We start from the raw sequence: 20,263 nt of genomic DNA on the forward strand, positions 1-20,263 counted from the left end.
ATAGTCTCTATCTAAAATTCGACCAATTGTTTAAATTTTTCGACCAGCTGTCTAAAATTTTCGATCGGCTGTTTGAATTTTTCAACCACCTGTCTTAATTTTTTACTAGCTGTATATATTATTAGAGGTCATTTTGTAGAGAATTATTAAAATTATGCTAGAGTGCAAAATGATTTTAAAAAATAGGTCATTTTGCCAAAAGACCATATTACAAATGGTTGAATTTAAAATTGGATTTCACTAATTATAATTTAAAATATTAAGATAAATTAATTAATTAAATTGCTCGTGACGTATTACACTAGTGCTTGGGCACTATGCAATGCTCCTATATCAATGCCCTATTAGTTTTGAGTATTGTTATGGAATATGTTGGTGCTTAACATTATTTGATGCGATGACAATTTCGAAATTTAATAACTTTAATATTTTTAAGAAAAATTATATTTATATCGATTGAACTTTATTTAAAGTCGAGCTGAGTTGACTTGGAGTGATTGAGTTGATCGATTTTTTCATTTATTTTAACAAACGTCTTATTATTTATAAAACTTTGACGAGCCAATAAGAACTAACCATTTGAATCATCATACACCGAAATTCTATTCTAAATTACAATACACAGAGTCCGATATTAAATTTAGAGTGATGATATGTACACTAAAACATTACACCAACTAACGTGCCAATTTATTTTAACCCATCACACTTATTTCAGACGGAACTCACTGTTTTAAAAAACAGTGTCACGTCAATTGATGTAATGTTTTTATGCATAACTTCAGTGCACGTATCATTACTCTTGAATTTACCTAATCACAAAACGTCACATCAAGTGTCATCGAGCACACGAATACCATACACCAAAATTCATTATTATTATTATTATTATTTTTATTTTGTTTATTGAATTGAAACAAACAAAAAAATGATGAAAGAACACTAGTAGACCAAAGGGGTCCCCAAAAACTCATTAATGATGTAATGTTTTTGTACATAATTTTAGTGCACGTATCATTACTCTTGAATTTACCTAATCACAAAACGTCACATCAAGTGTCATCGAGCACACGAATACCATACACCAAAATTCATTATTATTATTTTTTTTATTATTTGATTGAATTGAAACAAACAAAAAAATGATGAAAGAACACTAGTAGACCAAAGGGGTCCCCAAAAACCCATTAATGTCCACTTCAAATGAATTGAAAAGCTTTAAGTTAGTGTCAATCCTAAACTCATAAAAAGGGAAATTGGGCCGACAACTCGGCAATGGTACAACGTGACGACGGAGACTCTTTGGCAGATGGTTTTTGTGTTAGCCAAACTTAATAATGAGTTTAGAATAGATTTATTTTTTTATTTATTTTTTAAAAAATTTTTTTGAGTTTGAATAGATTAGATTAGATTTTATATATTAGAAAGCTCTCTTTTAGATTATGACACTTGACACTTGTGTTGTTTGATTGTCTTGTTGTAAACCCCATCTCAATATTTTCATGTCTTATATGTTAAAACTCTTGTGTTGGACAGGTCCCATTTGGTTACCAATTATTGAGTTGAAACACCCACTTTTGTTACTACAAATCTTGTTATGTTAATGTTACTCTTTTTTTCTATTTTTAAATTTTTTTTTTTTAATAAAAGTGAAAATGAAATGTTTGGGAATGTAATTTACAAAGTTAGTCAATGAAAAGGAGCAGAGCTTTCTCATTTCCCAGCCTGTCTCATAACACTCTTATATATATATATATATATATTATAAGTTATACATTTATTTTTATGTGTATTATATGGTTAGATTCCATATTTTTCAACATTATTATTAACTTAATATTTTATTGAAAAATAAAATAAAATGATACCCCGACAGCCATATATTTTATAATTTATTTTATAACAAGATGTGGGAATTTTGTGTTACAAGGCCAGAAGGGTTTGGTTTTTTGGAATAAATATATGATTGGTTAATTTTGATTTTTCTTTTTAATTCATTGCTTATATAACTATTGAAGGTAAATTTTTTTTTTTAAAATCTATTTTTCCTCTCTTTGGTAATTTAGTGAAGATGAAGCCAAATTTTATCCTATAGTATAAAATTTTGTTGCCAAAAGACCTCCATTGATTCAATTATTAGGATAGATCTAGATTTGGGTTATTCAAAAACCGTTTTTCATTATTTATTTTCATCTTCAATTTTATATACATAAATTTTATCTAACAATATTTGGACTTGATCCCAATTAAGAGTACTAATTAATTTTAACGAATGTCATGGTATTCTTTTTAGAGCATCTCCAATAGGGGAGATTGCTTAAATTGTCACATCAAAGCTTAATCAATCAAAAAAAATATATATATATATATATAAAAAGGCAATGTTGTCACTGTTGGGCAACGTTGCCAAATTTCTTTTAAAATAACCTCTCCACCTCAGCTTCCAATCTCCACCTTTGACCACCTCTGACAAGTATTTAGGCAAAACAACTCTCATTGGAGTTGGCCTTATAGTCATTTCGCACAATAATTTTGTAACACCCAATAAAAAATTCCCGATACCCTGAATTTCAAATAAAAACCATTTTTCATTTTGTAAAAAAAAAAAATACCTAAGGAAAGACTATTATTAGATGGTCTATTTTCACCATTTACTCTTAACTTCAATTAATTCAACTCCATCTTTTGTAGATTCAAGGTTGACAAGTGGTCATACCATTGCTACAATAAAGTGATTGTGGATTTTGTAGCATCTACAACCTTTGGCAATGAGTGCATATAACAATGGATTTGTGAATAGAAAACATGTTATTAGATTTGAATGAATGAATTATTATTATTATTAATTCCAATGTTGTATTTTTTATTTTTTTTGTTAAGACAGAGAGAGAGCTAGAGCTCCTTGGGAAGCAAATCCTTGTTTTTTTTTTTTTAAAAAACAATTATTAATAAGAGAAATCAAAGACCCATCAGCGTTTTTATCTCCCATACAGCAGTTCAGATCACATGCAACAACAAAGTCTACTTCATCTTTCTCTGCCTGGCTGTCCTTAAATATATATATAAATTTATATATATATATATATATAACATGATCTCAATTTTCCACCCCTAATATTGGGTCTATCTGTAACAAATTTAATATTAATGTAATGTCTCTCTTTCAGTATGCATGGTTGTAATACAAATAAATAATATGTCCATATGTGTATGTGAGTAATTATAATATGATAGCTCCTTCAAAAGAAATATTTATTGACACAAGAAAATCAAGAATCATATTCTTAATTTTTTGATGGTGACTCAGAAAAAATCAAATGGAGTATGGTCACTCTGAGGAACTGAATCTCAGCAAAACAATTGAAAAATATATGTATATATATATATATATATATAAAAATGACAACTTGCAGTGTATATATAAAAAAAAACTATAAATTGATTCATAAGTCTGTATAATAGTATATACTTTTTTGTACCAAGATCATACTTGACCAAAGTTTCAACACTGTTTCATTGGTTTTCCTCTGTTTTTTTTAATGTGTTGTTTGTCTTTACTATATTTCTTATCCTTTTTTTATTCAACAGTTAATTGTAGAACCATGTTTGAAAACTCTCATCAACTCCTTTTTTAATCAACAGATACAACTACTATCTCTATTTCCAACTAAGATTGAAAAAGGGACAAATAATTAACATGTAATAAAATCAGACAACTTTTTTATGATCACTTGTTATGTTACCCTGCTAAATCTTGAATCTACCACTTTAATCAACTTGACATAGAATAAAGGAAAAAACTTTCATGTTCCTTTTAGAGGATTATTTCCAAAATATAGACATGTATTCTGATCAATAGGATACAAATTCTGACCATTCATCGCGATCGAAGATCGAGATCGAAGATCGAAGATCGAGATCGAAGATCGAAGATCGAGATCGAAGATCAAAGATCGAGATCAGGATCTGTACCTTATCGATAGGTATACCCTAGTTAATAAGACAGAAAAAAATGCAGGCAATAACACCATATCAAGAGGGTTTTGCTGTTCCTTCCAATTGTAACGACCAGGGACTCAAAAGAAGTGGCCCAAAACACTGCTCAAAGCTGTCTTAACCAGTTCGATATTTACAAGCTGAGAAGGCTAAGCCGAGTGAGAAAACTGATCACTGCTGCTCACAATTTTACAGACCAACATGCTAGTTTCACAATGGTGAAAACAATTAGAGTGATATTCGATGAGCTCAGGATAGGTTAACGAGACACCATGTACAGTTTCTTAAATGTGTGTACATTTTCCTAGACTTTTAAACACTACTAACAGCCAAAATCTGGTCCCTGTAGTGTAAATGTTTATGGTATTATGTCTTGTCTCCTGGTTGGTCCATCCGTGTGTTGCTGTGCTCTAAACAGCAAAACAATCAATGGACATGTGCCATTCACAACTAGTCTCCTTTCCAAAGTTTGGTCGTCCATAGTACCACCCCTGAACAGCTCAACATTGACCAAGACTTGTCCCTCCAACAAATTTTCCGTACAGGTCTGGAAGAAAATAAAACAAATTGGTTGGATTTTATGTTTCCAAGCGACCATGTTGGAACAACCCATTCAGGATTTTATCGAAATAGCTGGTATTAAAAGCTCATTATGTCAAAACGCATTCTCAGCACCAACCTGTGCGCTTGCTTTTCGTATCAAAACCCTTCTGCGAAAGACTGCTGTATCAAGCTAGTAATGATCCTTTTTGCTTTTCTTCAGCATCATTGACATGTGATTGATATACTCGTTGCCCTTTCGGGTTTCACCCATCAGCCACTGAAGAGCCTCAGCTGCTGCGTCTTTTTCGGCACTCTTTTTGTTGCTACATGGCTGCCCCATTATCTGCATTCCATTGAACTCTACAGTTGCTAGGAACTGACAATTATTTAGTTGCTTAGTTTTGTATGTGGGTGCATTGTATCCTGCTCGGGTGAGTAACGTTTGGAGCTGACTTTTAGAGTTATCACCCCCAGGTCCACTTTCAGTTCTTGAAGGTACAACTGGCTGTGTACTGGTGGTAACGGATGACTTAGTAGATTTGAGGACCTGGCGGCCAAATACAAATATACCTTCGCAGTTATCCTCAGAAATTAGCAAGCGTACAGCTGATAGGAGCTCATGATGGGTGCTTATGGCCAATCCTGGGTTCAATAGCTGCCATTTTCCCCAAGATTGAAATTAGTAAACAGGTGATGAGCAGAGAAAATATCCAAGTAGTCCACATTGCTTTTTTTTTTTGGTTCTTTCTAAGATACATTTGTGGGGACTTAAAAATCTGGATTACTCACACATGCACTTCTCACCCACCCAAACAGTTTAGTATTCCGCAACAGTATAAATATAAAGTAGTCATCTCAATACATTTTAAAGATAGGGTAATTTCTTCGAAAATCTACTTACTTTGTTTTGGATTAGATCATCAAGCTCTCTCCTTATGCATTGATACATCTCTGCCACAGCAGGTTTCATGAAGAATTCTAGGTATCCTCCCAACATTTTCAAGTGTCCATCCTTCCCAAGATAAAAACAGATTGTTATTTAGTCATCGATAACAACTATAACATTACACCATATACCTTGGTTAGCACAACACAGAAAACAATAGATCCGATGCTATCAAAATACTCACAATATCCCCGGCAGATATGCTACCACCAAATAGGAGAAGCACTGAATCATTCACAGCTGTTGAATCCCGGAGGAAAACAGAGTTCACTTTTATCTTTTCATTGAAAACAAGCCATGGATAAGGAATTTTAGCTTCTCGAGAATTGACCGAGTTCTGAGCAAGCCAAATGAAGATGCAATTAAAGACAGGCATAATAACTAGCATATACAACAATCCAAGCAATAAACTGATGTAATGATTGAGAAATCATACCGAATATAAAAGCACCTGGCCATCCTCCATGGTTTTTAGAGAGAACGACTTCTCATTATGCTGCATGAGCGTTAACATTAGTTCACGAGAAAAAGGCACAGAAGAAACTATTTATTTTTACACTTTTTGGGAAGGCAGAAAAATTCACCCATCCAAAACCTAAAGGAAATGTACTTTCCAATTTTATATATGTAGCAGATAATAACTCCACCATCGTCAAAACATTTAGTTACTTTAAAATGGCTATTCTTGTGTATTCACATACAGAAAGAATACATACTACAGACAAAGAAGGTAGTTCGGAAAGCTGCTGGAAGTTAATAAATGCTTCAGCAAGATATATGAAAGAAATCATTGCTTACCACTACAGAGCAAACTCCTGGATATAGACCATAGCATATGATAGCTCGTATGAGATGTTCATCATAGCTCCATGCACTGTAGCCAGTGCTATTAGAGTCGACCAAACCAGTATCCCTCAGCAGAGAAAAGAACTCCTTCCTAAGAGAATCGATTGCTTTCATAGATTGTAATGAGAGAAAATTTTTCCAGCAGTAATCATAACCAGCATATTCTCTTTCAGCATTTTTCCATCCCTCGTATGCCCTGATAAGAGCAAGGTGATCACTGTAATCTCTTGAGAACTGAGATTTTGCAGCCTCTGCAAGCTAAACGGTCAAACAAATTAAATCAGACCAGCATCCATCATTGTAAATACTTTTCTTTCCATTTTAGTCACAAGTAAACTACATTCAATTGCCCCTGATATTAAGGCCTTTTAAATCCTATTTCCAGTTAAGAAAAATTTCCTATCAATTTTAGCACCGATCAGTAAAACAAAATCAATTGTTCTCTGCTATGAGTTAAATACAACATGGCAGAATTAGAAAATTGGAATCTTACTTACATCCTTCTTGTCAAATGGTGTTAAGAAAGGATCTCTGACACTGAGCCCAGAAACAACAGTCAATATTGGGTCCAGGCAATTTAATATGGCACCCAATAAGAGCATCTTTCCAAGTTTTGGCTCCACAGGAAGCATTGTTAGATACCGTCCTGTCAAGAGACTCGAACAGAATGAAACTCTTGATCTAAGAAGCAATTATCTTGCAATACAATACAATACAGTGCTACCGCTTGCTAAAAAGTCAAAGCAAATATCATCCCCTACCTAAAACAGTCAAATTTTCTTTCTCATCCAAGGCTCCAATAACTTTCAAATATTCAATAGCATTGTGCACCTACAAACAGATAATAAAACAAATTAAACTTGTGAAGTACAAGCAAAAATTGTAAAAGCATAGAATCGTATTCTCAAAGATACATTTTGGAGCATATCTAATAAGATGTGCTACAATGAAGATCAGAAAAAACTAAATAAATAAAACCCCACCACGCAACCACACACACAACTACACATTATGAAGGTTACATTAAGAAATATATATATACCCACAAAAGTAAAATATGGTAGGCTTTTTAATTATTTTATATTCAACCTACACAATGGTTAGCCTATCGGTACTAGAAATCACATGAAATAATTAAGCTATTAAAGTGATAAACCTGATGCCAATACTTGCTCAAAACAACAAAAAGAAAGACAGGGAACTTCATAGCACATATATAGCATCATTTGTGCCTAGATATGCAATTGTGCACCTCTGAAATTTAAATGTGTGTGTGTGTGCGAGCGTGTGTGTACAGATGGCTAGATTATTACTGCTAATAACTCTGGTGATTGCAAAGCCCTAGATAAGAACTCAGAAATGCTTCCAAGATTTAAACTTTTTATTTGGAGACAAAGAGACTGCAAAGGCGTCCTCAAAATTTCGGGTAATTGATACTCCACAAAAGCATCAAATACACATCTGGGATAGAGTTGGTAACATTCTCCAGGTTGAACACGACCAGCTCTGCCTCTTCTCTACAAAACACCAAAAAAAATGCCAAGTATTTAATCAAAGGAAGTTCAATAAGTAGGAATGCAATTGAAACTAGTCAATTTCAAAACAAACACACACAAAACAGAAGTATTCTGTTATATATATTTATATGTGTATATATATATATATTTATATGTGTATATATATATATATATTTATGTGTATATATATATATACATTGATTGCAAATTTGTTGAGGCATGTCACTTTGAAAAGAATATGAGTCCATTAAATGCCATATTGTACTTATATAATATATTTGTTTAGAAAGCATCGACGAATAAATAAGATCTTTAGGAACATTGCTCAAACTATAAGCCCTCTCAGCTGTGAGCTTACTTTTTTTTTTAATGAGAGCTGTGAGCTTACTACACCTCCCTTCATCTGAGCACCTTACAACTAGGAACAATCCATACCCACAGAAAAGTGCAGAACATTAAAATCTTAATTATAAGGATAGCAATAACTACTCTGGCTAGGAAGACTCCAGCCATTAGATTGATACTGTACTTAAAGTTCAATTACAGGGTGAAGAAAGTTTTAACTATTACTCCAACAGAAAAGGAGATGGCTTCCCTATAACCCCATTGGCAAAAATTCATTCCAGAAAAAATGACACAAAGATCTCCCATCATAGAGACCAAATTTCAAGCTAGAAAATAACCTTACTTGTTGAGCAGAAACCTGGGATATCCAGGATGGAAGCAAACAAGGAGTGTTATTCAGTGCATCATATGATGTCTCTTTTGCCTTTCCGCAATCAAGTACAAAAACAACATCATTAATTGTGATACTTGTCTCTGCAATATTTGTTGCTAGTACTATTTTCCTCACCCCATCTTCAGGCTCATCAAATATTAACCTCTGTATGCACATCCCATGTCAATAAATTAAGAAGTAATAAAGTTAAAAAGGAAAGAAAGAAAAAGAAAATGGAATAATAATTGAATTATTAACTCCTTGTATAAATAGCAGGAAAAAAAAAAAAGCAGTCCTATTTTCACAAATTGAGCAAAATTAAGTCACGTTGTAGCCATTTTACACTTTGCTAAAACACATGCAGAATGACATACATGTACACAAAGACCATCAGGATTTTTTTTAATGCTTGTCCTGGTTACATAGGTCCTAGAAAGAGGCATGGATGCATTCATACTCTTTACTTGAAATGATCACTCCCAAGTCACGAACATTGACCAGATGCAGTTAAGCTTGAGAGCCCATGACATTTTGACATTGCACCAAACAATTGCAAAGACACAACCATGTCATCTTCATAATTCTGTGATCAATTTGTGAGAAACATACCTGCTCAGAACTGGCCATAGAGCCATGGCATGCTAGCAACAAAACTCGAGTTTGATCACCTAACAGAGGATGCGCCTGGAGCTTATCCTTCAAAGAATTAATGTCATCCCACCCAGTCATAAAAACTAGAACAGCCCCAGGCCTTTCGTTCTCACAGATATAGCATAAAAGATACTCAATAAAATTGAAACCAATACAATCAGGATTCCAACATGATAAAGATTCTCGAGTCTGTGTACTGTAGCCTTCCAAGTCAGCAGCTTTGAGTGCATCCTGAGCACATATTTTACATAGGGATGAGAAGACACCAATTAAAAGATCAAGAAAATCCTATCTTATCAATAAAATGTACTACACAGACCTCAACAAGAGAGGCAATTTGACTTTTCCTTTTTCTTGGTGCTTGTTTGCTCATCTTCCACATCTTTTCTTGACCATAATCATCAATTTGATTGTAAGGGGTTAATTTGTAACCCGTGCCTTCAAGAATGTCCTCCAGAAAATGAGTTCTAACTGGGTATGTAAAACCCTAAATTTGAAAAAAAAAACAAAAGATTTAAACTTATCGCACCATCCATTATTATCATCCTACTAAAAATTTATTGTCACAAGGAAAACTTGTAGATGTTAAGACTTAATAATGTTTTACCAGTTGTATGCATCAAAAACTAGTATTTAAACAGAAGAACAACCTTAAAGATTGTAAACTTCATTTAAAAGATCATATGAAAAAAAAAATCAAAACATTATTTACTTGTTACTGTTAATTTTTTTTTTAATTGGAACAAAAGGAATGAGAAATTTTAGAAATTAAAAAATAAAAGACAAATGCAGAAGCCAAAAGAAAAACTAGGAAAAAATACTAAGAAAGGCGAAAGAAGAAAAAAACTGTGGTAATGTCAATTTTCAGTTGCTGCAAAATCTTAAGGACTAGATTTTGAGCACCAGCAAAAGCTGATGATATATGAATGAAACCAAAAACACTTCTAAAAGATGCATCATAAAGATAAAAAAAAATATAAGAAAAATGTAGTTGAAACGAAGTACAAATCAAAATCAAAAGAACACTCAACAGTAGATCAGCCAACTGAACAAGAATCAAGGGAGAAAGGGAGAACCTAAAGAACATGTAACAAAAGAAAAAATAAGAAAGCTCAGGGAGACAACAGAATAAAGAAAAAGAGCAATCTAGAGAGAAATTTTTTTAATACTGTGATATTTCATAATTTTGACAAATAATAGGCATAGCTAGAACAAGTACCGGAATGTGAATAATCTGGGCAGTACCAAAGTATGATGCAAAAAGCTCTGCATCTAGGGTTGCACTCATCAGAATCAGGCGCAGTTCAGGTCGACGAGGCAGAAGATCCTTAAGAACAATAAGCAGAAAATCTGGCATCAAATTATCACTATGAGCAGTTGCATTTTAAAATTTAAAAACAAATTAAAACAAAGCTTCTGCTTACCTTCATTCATTCCACGCTCATGGATCTCATCCACAATAACATGACTTACACCTTTCAAACTTCTATCAACAAGCAATCTTCTCAACAAGATGCCAGTGGTGCAAAATAGAAGGCGGGTATCCCTCCCTTTCACACCCTCTAGCCGAACCTTATATCCAACCTTTGACAAATACAGCCAAAAATGAGAGAACTTGAAAATTCTTAACAAACAACAACTACTTAAGTAGCAAGTATCCAAGGAAATTGAGGAAAACTTACAGATTCACCCAACTCCTCCCCTCTCTCTGAAGCAACTCTTTCAGACACAGACATAGCAGATATTCGCCTAGGCTGTGTACATATAATATTACAAGAAGCCCCATGACCGGAGTCTATCTCAGATTCCAAAACGAATTGTGGAATCTGGGTGGTCTTGCCACAACCAGTTTCACCGGAAATTATAACCACCTGAAACCCGAAGTTTTTAACCACCACAAAACAAATAATATACAAGAGAATCTGTTGAAAATAGATACTAGCCACTAACCAAATGATCTGATATGAGATTGCATTTATTCTTAACTTCTAGGGTTACTACGTATAACCAAGATATAGGCTCAATCAATTAGCAGGCTAATAATTTCCAAATTACTTTATAAAACAACATTTAGGGAACCACTAGAAGTCTTACAAACTGAGAGAGACCCGGGACCAAATGCTTTTTGATATCACCATTAGGTTAAAATTAGTTCTTCATAAATTTATGATAACACTTCTTAATTAAGTATTATATCTAATTCTCAAGCAAATAACAGACCTGATTCTGTGAAATAGATGATAACACTGCATCCCTCTCCTTACAAGCAGGAAGACTTTTACGAAACTCCAGCATTTCTCTGCCTTCATAAGATTGCTACATTGTTTTAAATAAATAAAAAATAAGTCTTAAACTATATTATGCATTCTAGATACCAAGAATAGGGGCAAGATGCTCAAAATAATAGAAATAACAATGCAAACATATGACAACAATTATAATAAAGATTCAAGAACGGAAGTAAAAGATTACTTATCAAGGAATCTAAGGATTTGTTTCAGTTTCATATATGTTTTCCATATATAATGACAAGGAAAATGAAGAATGGTTGCTTGCTTTATTATTATAAATTCTTTTTGTACATAAATTCTAACAACTTGGCATGGCTCTAAGCAACCTTGCTTCAAAAACAAAATATAGTTGCCTTCTTACTTTTCACATAAGTGCCACTACATACAACTCAAAAACACCAAAATACAAGTCGATTTATATTTAAAAATGTACTTTTTAATTTGAACCTCAATAAACTTAATAAATACTAAGTATTTTGTAATTATCACTCAAAATTTTAATAAAAAACTGAAAAAACAAGCTAACTATGTCCAAGCCAAATACATTGACACTTGGACAAGGCTTTAAAATCTAATAGCATAAGAAAACTACATATACTATGAAGTTCTTGACCAGAAAACCAGAAATCAACTCTACTAACTCAGATGTATTTGCACTTTTAAAAATTTATTTCTCCAAGCACCGGTGCATAATTACACAGACAGACAAAACTAAAATTATAAAAAAAAAGGAAGACCTGCCAAGTTTGTTGCTGATCCCTCAACTGCAAGCTTCTTTGCCAAAGAACTTTCTCCATCACAATCTTACTAGATGCCAGTGGTTCAGGTGCCTCAAAAAGTCCTTCCTCGGTGGCAATACTACAGCTACTGCTTGATCTTGAAAAGGAAACATCTGAAAAATTATCCCTACTCCAAGATTTTTGAGATAAGAACTCAGTAACATATGACTCAACCCTCCTGAGCAGGCTAAGAGGTACGGTTACCTGTCCAGAGTCAAGTTCTTACAACCTTTAATAGAAGTCTATAAAGGGGGGAAAATGAATAATTTAAGGGAACTAAAGAAACTAGAAAAATATACAGGAACAACCTAGAGGCATAAAGTAATTAGTGATTATTTTAAGGTAGAAAATTTGTCAAACAAACATATGTAGGATCCATGTAAATACAATCAAATTAAAGAGTGAGAAAGAATTAAACATAATTTTGAAGCATCAATTTAAAGAAACAACAATGTATAGAACTAGATATTTTTAAGATAATCAAGCATCATAATAAAGAAAAAAGAACTATGAGAAAATACCTCCCTCTGTGGACGCCTATCATCCAGATCAAATCTATAGTTTGGTAGAGGAACCTTACTAACAACAACAACTCTTGCATATAGATGGCTGCCAAGTGTAATATCAATTAGATTTGCTAGAGAACTAATCTCTATTCTTTTAGAAAAACATGAAACTCAAAAGATAACAAATACCTATAGAGTCCCACTTTGCTCGCCAAAACAGCTATTTCCTCAAAGTTACGTCTATCCTTTTTCTCCCTGGAAATCAACTCTTGCTTATCCTTGTCTCTTAAAAGAATATGTAAGTTCCTTTTCCACTGTTCAATGCTATCAAAAGGAACAGCACTCTGCAAAGCATAGTTTTTTTCCTTAAGGAAGAAGATAATAAACATACATTAGAAATAAAATAACATCTAAATAAAAGTAATATAGTATTAATATTTGCAAATGAAGTACATTGACCATGAAAATATTCACAACTTCACTCTCCAAAGATGGTGCAGACCAATCCATTTCTTACCAACCACTAGAAGAAGAAAAAAAAACACCCCATCCTAGAGGGAGCGAGTATATTTTCAATCAAAGCTCAATCATTGCCAAGAAAGGAGAAAGAGAGAATCTTTCTACCGTAACAACATACTAAAAAAGACTCTCATTGGTTAAAGCCCAAAAGTATTACAAAAACATAGTCTTTCTATCACTTCAAAACAACCCTTCACAAAAAATTAATGAATTATTTCAAAATTCACTCATTTAGCAATAACAAAACAACAGCTAACTTTGTCGAAGACAAGAACCGATCAAATTACTAAGCATTCCCATTGATAACATTTCTAACCATTCCAAAAAAAGTCAACGAAAATCTTGACACAAACAATTACACTACAATTTAGCTAATAACGATCACTCAACACCCAACACACATTAACTCACAAGTTATCAAACAAAAGCAAGATACAAATACAAAAATAAGCCTACCGGTTGGGAATAAGAATCGAATTCACGATCGGAACCTTCTTCGGAAACGGCATCGTCATACGAAGAAATGTAGGGCGAATTGGGCTTGTGGAACTGTTCCTGCTGCGGCTGAAAGTAGGTGTCAGCTGTGGTGGTGGTCTGATCGTCCTTGAAGTTGGAGCCAAATGAAGCAGAGGAGGTATAATTTTGGCAGGTAATGACGGAGCGAAGGCGGTGGTGTGGAGGAACGTAAACGGCGCCGTATGAGGAGGGAGGACGGTCCTTCATTCGGCCGAATGGGGTAGCTGAGGAGGAGGAGGGTTTGAGGGTTAGGGTTTTGGAAGAGCAGTGAAGAAGAAGAAGAAGAAGAAGAGAGGAAGAGAACGAAGAAGAAGAAGAAGGAAAAGGAGGTGCGAGGAGCAATAGCATGCGTTGTGAAGCGAAACGGTGTCGTTTAGAAGAAGAAGAAGAAGAAGAAGAAGAATGTTGTTGAGTTGTTATGGGTTTGGAGTTGCAATGTCAGTGATGGTTGATTAGTACAGCTGGGTTGTGAACTGTTCTGTACTGTAGTGTGTTTTTGGGGAATTTGGATTCGATTTCGGCTTGGATTGTGCGTGTAGATACGCTCCCTGTGGCGCGTGATTATTATATCAAGTAATAAAAATATTCGATTCTTTCTTTCTTTTTTTCTCGAAAATATATTATGCTATTTAGATTTTTTTTCTTAAAAAATTAAAAATTAAAAAAGGATTTAATCACTATCCTCCAAAACATCAAATCACAACAAAGGCTAGTAGAAATAGCTTAATATAGCCTAAAAAAAACATATTATCCAAAATAGGAGTTATCAAAAAAACAAGCATTGGTGGTACACGTGGCTGATTTCCATGGCACAAAACTCAAATATTATATACGACCAGCTTAGTCGTATACTCACTATATTTGAAGAAAATCCTATGCAGTTATGATCATATCTGAGATTATCTCTCATGATTTCCTAAGTATCCGATTATTTAAGAAATAATATCTGTAACTGATTCATGTAATCCTCCTTGAGCCTATAAATAGAGAAAAATAGCTCAAGGAAAATGACTTTTTTTTTGCTATTAGATTAACGATTGTACTATTTATCTCTCTCAGGTCTGTGAAACTCGGAGAACCCTAGTTCTTTGATCACTCCTTTGAGATCTCATATCAATTATAGCTCAAATGGACGTAGGTCATTACTAGTTTTTGGGGCCAAACCACTATAAATTCTTGTGTGCTTTACTGTTTTTGTCATTATATTCATTCCAACATATCTGTCCACATCAAGCATTCTGACTCCATGTCAGTTGACCAAAACAAGGGTCAACATTCTGGTGCTTTCATTGAGAGCTTGATACGATATTGTTGAAGCATAAATGGCGAAAACAACAAAGAAGACTAGGCAGGCGACTGGTGCTGCACCTTCTCAACCACCTCCTCCTCCAAACGTGACCGAAGATGAGCCACATTTGGAATTTGATGAGGAAGAACTGGATTCCGAGACGCTGAGGAATACCCTAGGGGTATTGCAGGATGAACTGGCCAATCTGAGGGTCAGCCAAGAAAGTGCTGCTGAAGTTATGGCGCGACAGCAACAAGAAATTAAGCGATAGCGTCAGGAATTGAGTGAAAGACAGGCGGAGATGGACCGCCGTCAGAGGGAGGCCATGGCAGCCCTTGAAGCAGCCCTACAGTTGGCTAGGAAACAGGCTGTACCTGCCTCACAGCCTGATCAACCTTCAAATGGGCCACCCCAAAGGGGTCCCAATCCTAGCTCGTTGATCCAGCCCTCGAGCCCCCAGAGGCCCGAGCAGCCTCCAATGCCTCAGGAGGATGTCCCACCAAGGGATCTTGAAGCACAACCTCCATCCCAGGCTAGTCGTGACATTCCCCCGCAGCCAAGGCAGAATAGGGTCGGGCAGCAACCCCGCAGTCCTAGACGCCATAGGGGCGAAGAGCCAAACCCCCCGAGCAGAGGGCAGCGTCCTTCTGGCAACAGAAGGAACTCAAAGATAAGCTCTGCGGTCCGGGGCCCCCCACGGCATGATAATGTACGGGGACCTACCGACCAACGCAGGCCAACCTCTAACGCTCGGGAAGTTCCAGCCCGAGAAGGCAACCGAGGGGACAGTCGATCCCAACATAGCCATTCGAGATTCAGAGATGGCCATGGCTACAATGAGGCCGACTCAGGCAGAGGAAATTCCGGTCGAAGAAATGGAGAAAGAGGTGGGGGCAAAAGTCCACCACCTAGGGAATACCAACAAGAGAGACGTGACGCTAGGGGGCAGCTCAGACAAAATAACGTTTTTAACCGACTCAGAGCAAGCGAGTAGCGGCGAAGAGACGAGGATTTAAGAGATGTACTCAACGATCACCAGGAACGGCATGACGAGTACGTTCCCCCAGCACCAGAGGCCCCGGTGATCCCCGATGCCGTGCAAGCCCAAATAGATGCCCTAAACCAGGCAGTACAACAGCTGGTCGGGGGAAGAACGTCTCATATCGAGTACGACAGGAGAAGGGGCACTCCTTTCGTTCAGAGGATAGCTGTGGCAAAAACTCCCAGCAAGTTTAAGATTCCCACGCTTCCGAACTTTGACGGGTATGGTGACCCGGTATCTCACATCAACAAGTTTGAGATACAGATGGACATTCAGAAAGTGTCCGAAGACGCTCGGTGCAGGATATTTCCTGCAACACTTTCTGATGCTGCACAGAAGTGGTTTTTTAAATTCCCTCCTGCAAGTATTGTTTCTTGGGAGATGTTCGTAAAACAATTTTACGGACAATTCTATGCGGGTCGTGTGCACCCAACTGAGGTGAATCAGCTGGTGGAGATACGCCAACAAGAAGGAGAGCCACTGAAGGAATACGTCCAGCGCTTCATGCGAGCAGCGGCTGGAGCCAAAACAGTGGGTGATGAGGGCAAGATGATGGCCCTAACTGCGGGAGTTAGGCGCCACACGCCTTTGTGGAGTAGCCTCAGAAAGCATGGAGTTAAAGACTACTCAAGAATTATTGGATAGAGCTGATCGATACATCAAGCTCGAGGATGCCATCACCAGCGAAGGAAAATCCCCAGGCAAGGATAAGGGGGCTGCCGAGCCCGCCAAAGCCGCCAATGGGTCAAAACCCAACGGCAAAGGCAACGTGAACGACAATGGCAATGGCAAGAATGGGGGGAAACGGCCGCATAATGAGCATTCCACCTCTAAGAATAAACGCGCCAAGGGCAATCGTTATGAACCACGGTTAACTAACTACACTGCCCTTATTGAGTCTCGAGGAGAGGTGTATCAGGCCACGAATTCTAATGTGCCTTATAAAAAACCCGCTCCCATTCGAAAAGATATTTTGAAGAGAGATACCACCAAGTTCTGCGTTATCATAACGACTACGGACATGATACAAATGAATGCAACCAGCTGAAGGATGAAATCGAGTTCCTTATCAGACAAGGACACTTGAGAAGATACGTACGGGCCTCGGGAAATTCCCAATGAGAGGCTCCAGGTGGCAACGAGCAGGCGCCCGCACGCCAACGTTCGCCACCTTTGCAGCCTGACCCCATAGCTGGCACTTTACTCACCATCTGTGGAGGCCCGCACCTCGCGGGAAGCAACGGAAAGGCGAGGGAACGATATGCTCGGACCCTACGTCACGACCAGGACATCGAGATGATGACTGTGGAGGACAGGGCATCAAAGAAGGCTCGATTAGAGGATGGTGAAATAACCTTCTCTGATAGCGACGCCCAGCATGTCCGGTTCCCACATTCCGATCCGCTGGTCATGGATGTTCAAATCGCCAACATGATGGTGAAGAGAGTACTAGTTGATACAGGAAGTTCGGTAAATATCTTGTACAAGTCTTTGCTGGAACGCATGAAGTTGTCCGTCAAGGACTTAGAGCCCTGCAACCAAACAATTTACGGCTTCTCTGGTGAGGTACTTGCTCCAACGAGGTCAATCAGACTTCCGGTAACAGCAGGTACAGCGCCTGCTACCAGGACATTACTCACTACTTTCATAGTGGTCGATTGTCCTTCGGTGTACAATGCTGTAATCGGAAGGCCCATACTGGTTGACCTTCGGGCCGTCACCTCAGTATGGCACCTGGCCATGAAATTCCCAACAGACGCAGGGGTAGGACGCGTGTTGGGGAATCAGAGAGAAGCTAGGGAGTGCTACAATGCCTCGATCACGAAGGCAAAGAAGGGAATGCTGAAGAGCACTCCCCCAGAGAGGTTGCAGATGGCCATGGATACACAAGCCCAATCCGGTGATGGAATCACCAAATAGGGTGTTGCCCAAAGTGAGGATAGAGATTTAGATCCTCACTTTGGGGATTTTGAAGAAGATGTTGGACCCGTCGAGGACCTTGAAGAGGTCCAACTTGACGAAAAAGACCCGACCAGTGTTGTAAAGGTCGGGAAAAATTTAGAAGCAACAACGAAGCATGCACTGGTGGATTTTTTTAGAAAGAACCAGGAAGTTTTTGCCTGGTCACACAAAAACATGGCTGGGATAGATCCTGCAGTTATCAGTCATGTCCTGAACGTTGACAAGAGTTTTCCACCCGTGCAACAGAAAAGAAGGCTGCTCGATAAAGATAGATTGAAAGCCTTAAAAGAGGAAGTTGAAAGACTGAAGGAGAATGGGTTCATCAGGGTGGCTTTTTATCCATCATGGGTCTCTAATCCAGTACTGGTTCCCAAGCCTACGGAAAATGGCGAACCTGTGTGGATTTCACATACCTTAATAAAGCCTGCCCAAAAAATTGCTTCCCACTCCCAAGGATCGACCAGTTGGTAGATGCAACTGCAGGACATGAGATCCTCTCTTTCATGGATGCATACTCAAGATGCAATCAGATTAGTATGCATCCCCCTGACAAGGATCACACTAGCTTTCAAACCGATACAGGGTTATACTGTTATAAAGTAATGCCCTTCGGACTGAAAAACGCTGGTGCGACTTACCAGCGATTGGTTAACCCCATGTTTAAGGAGTTGATTAGTGGTGAAAAATACACATTTATTGATTTTAATGGTCAAAATAAATTAAGTTTTTATTAATATTTTCATAGAATTAATATGATTTATTTTACAAATGAAAATATGTGATTATAATTTAATTTATTTTATTTTATTTTGTAGGAATTAATTGGTATTTTGGCACTTGGAAACAAAGAAAAAATAAATAAATAAAATTGAAGAAAGAAATGGAAATGTGGCATTTTTGAAATGAAGAAGTCCACTTTTCGGCCCAAGCCCAGCAACAGCTTCCTTTTGCCCAACCGTCAGGTGTCGCTCTCCCAATGCGCCACGTATCCGCTTCTTTCCTCCAAAGCAAGTGACCATCAAGCATTTCCCTCACGCTCATCCAACAATTGCCCAACTGAAGCCCAACGTAGGCCCAAGTACTTCATTCAGCCATGCACCTTCAGCAGCCTCCATCAATTCCCCTTCAGCCACGCAGTAATCCTCAGCAACAAGTGATCATCAGCCATTCATCCCAGCAGGCTCATCAGCAATCCGAAGGCCTTGCCTCCCCTAACGGCCCAAGAAAGCTGAGGCCCAACGAAGGCCTTGCCTTCTTTTGCAACTCCATCCAATGCAGCTGAAGCCCAGTCCGAAAGCCCAACCCGAGCTCACCCTTTTTCCAGCCTGCTATCCATGTGTCTTCTTCCCATTGGCTGAAAATGGGTCAATGGACCAGCTGCCACCAGCCACTTCAACCCATATTTTGTGGGTATTGGGCCTTGCAAAATTACCATTTTGAGCTTTAAAGCTCATCTTTTTTGGTGCTTTTGAAAAAGGGCATTTTGACCATACACCAAAATAGTTAGGTTAATATTAATAATAAGATTTGATTTTTCAAAATCATATTTTATTATTAATATTTCATATTTATTTTGTAAACCCTAAATTGTTATTTAATTTCTTTTTAGTCATTCTCTCCATCTATAAATAGGGACACTTTCTTCACATTTGGAATGTAACTTTTAGAGTAGAGAAACTATAGCAAAATTTCCACTCACTTTCTTCTCATATTTTCTTCTTAGAATTTTGTGAGACTCATGAGCATAATGGCCTAATCTTCCTAAGAATGTTAGGGATGATTCCATATGTAAGTGATGTTATTTTGCTACTTTGATTTACTATGTTCTTGATGTAATATATTTGAGTTATTTATGTTCTTTCATCTCTATCTTTATTTTATTATCTTTATTTACTTATGCTAATAGTATATAGGATTAGTCATGCTCTTTCCATGTGCTTCTAATTAGTAAAAGTAATATTGATGCATAATTTTATGTCTAATCTTCTATTGCATTATTGCCCTTGAGTATTTTGTCATTTTTAGATTTTTCATAAGATTAACATTGTGCTTTTAAAGTAAAGAACTTTATAACTCAAATAAACTTTTGTTAGAAAAATTATGGACTTTAATGTTAGATTTTCCAAGTAAATGTTGGGATGTG

General features: G+C 36.8%; 1 protein-coding gene across 3 annotated transcripts; it reads right to left on the reverse strand.

Annotated features, from left to right (window-relative positions):
* Window positions 1-3,788: 3,788 nt before the first annotated feature.
* Window positions 3,789-14,304, reverse strand: LOC133821858 (DExH-box ATP-dependent RNA helicase DExH5, mitochondrial). 3 transcript variants are annotated; one of them, XR_009887768.1, is made up of 20 exons: window positions 13,769-14,304; window positions 12,983-13,158; window positions 12,809-12,896; window positions 12,246-12,491; window positions 11,438-11,533; window positions 10,900-11,088; window positions 10,642-10,801; window positions 10,437-10,567; window positions 9,537-9,704; window positions 9,176-9,448; window positions 8,537-8,731; window positions 7,645-7,848; window positions 7,093-7,162; window positions 6,829-6,977; window positions 6,284-6,589; window positions 5,922-5,981; window positions 5,670-5,822; window positions 5,441-5,551; window positions 4,676-5,194; window positions 3,789-4,543 (listed from the first exon to the last, which is right to left on the reverse strand). XR_009887768.1 is itself a non-coding variant. In XM_062254021.1 (19 exons), the coding sequence occupies exons 1-19, from the start codon at window positions 14,174-14,176 to the stop codon at window positions 4,730-4,732; spliced, it is 3,627 nt and encodes a 1,208-aa protein (XP_062110005.1). In that variant the 5' UTR covers window positions 14,177-14,304; the 3' UTR covers window positions 3,789-4,729. The 3 variants fall into 3 exon arrangements, 2 of the variants coding, with proteins under 2 accessions (XP_062110005.1, XP_062110004.1); XM_062254021.1 differs by having other exon boundaries at window positions 3,789-5,194; window positions 12,983-13,137; XM_062254020.1 differs by having other exon boundaries at window positions 3,789-5,194; window positions 13,769-14,303.
* Between the last annotated feature and the right edge of the window lie 5,959 nt (window positions 14,305-20,263).

This window comes from Humulus lupulus, chromosome 3, assembly GCF_963169125.1.
Source record: "Humulus lupulus chromosome 3, drHumLupu1.1, whole genome shotgun sequence".
In the NCBI taxonomy this organism is placed as follows: Eukaryota; Viridiplantae; Streptophyta; class Magnoliopsida; order Rosales; family Cannabaceae; genus Humulus; species Humulus lupulus.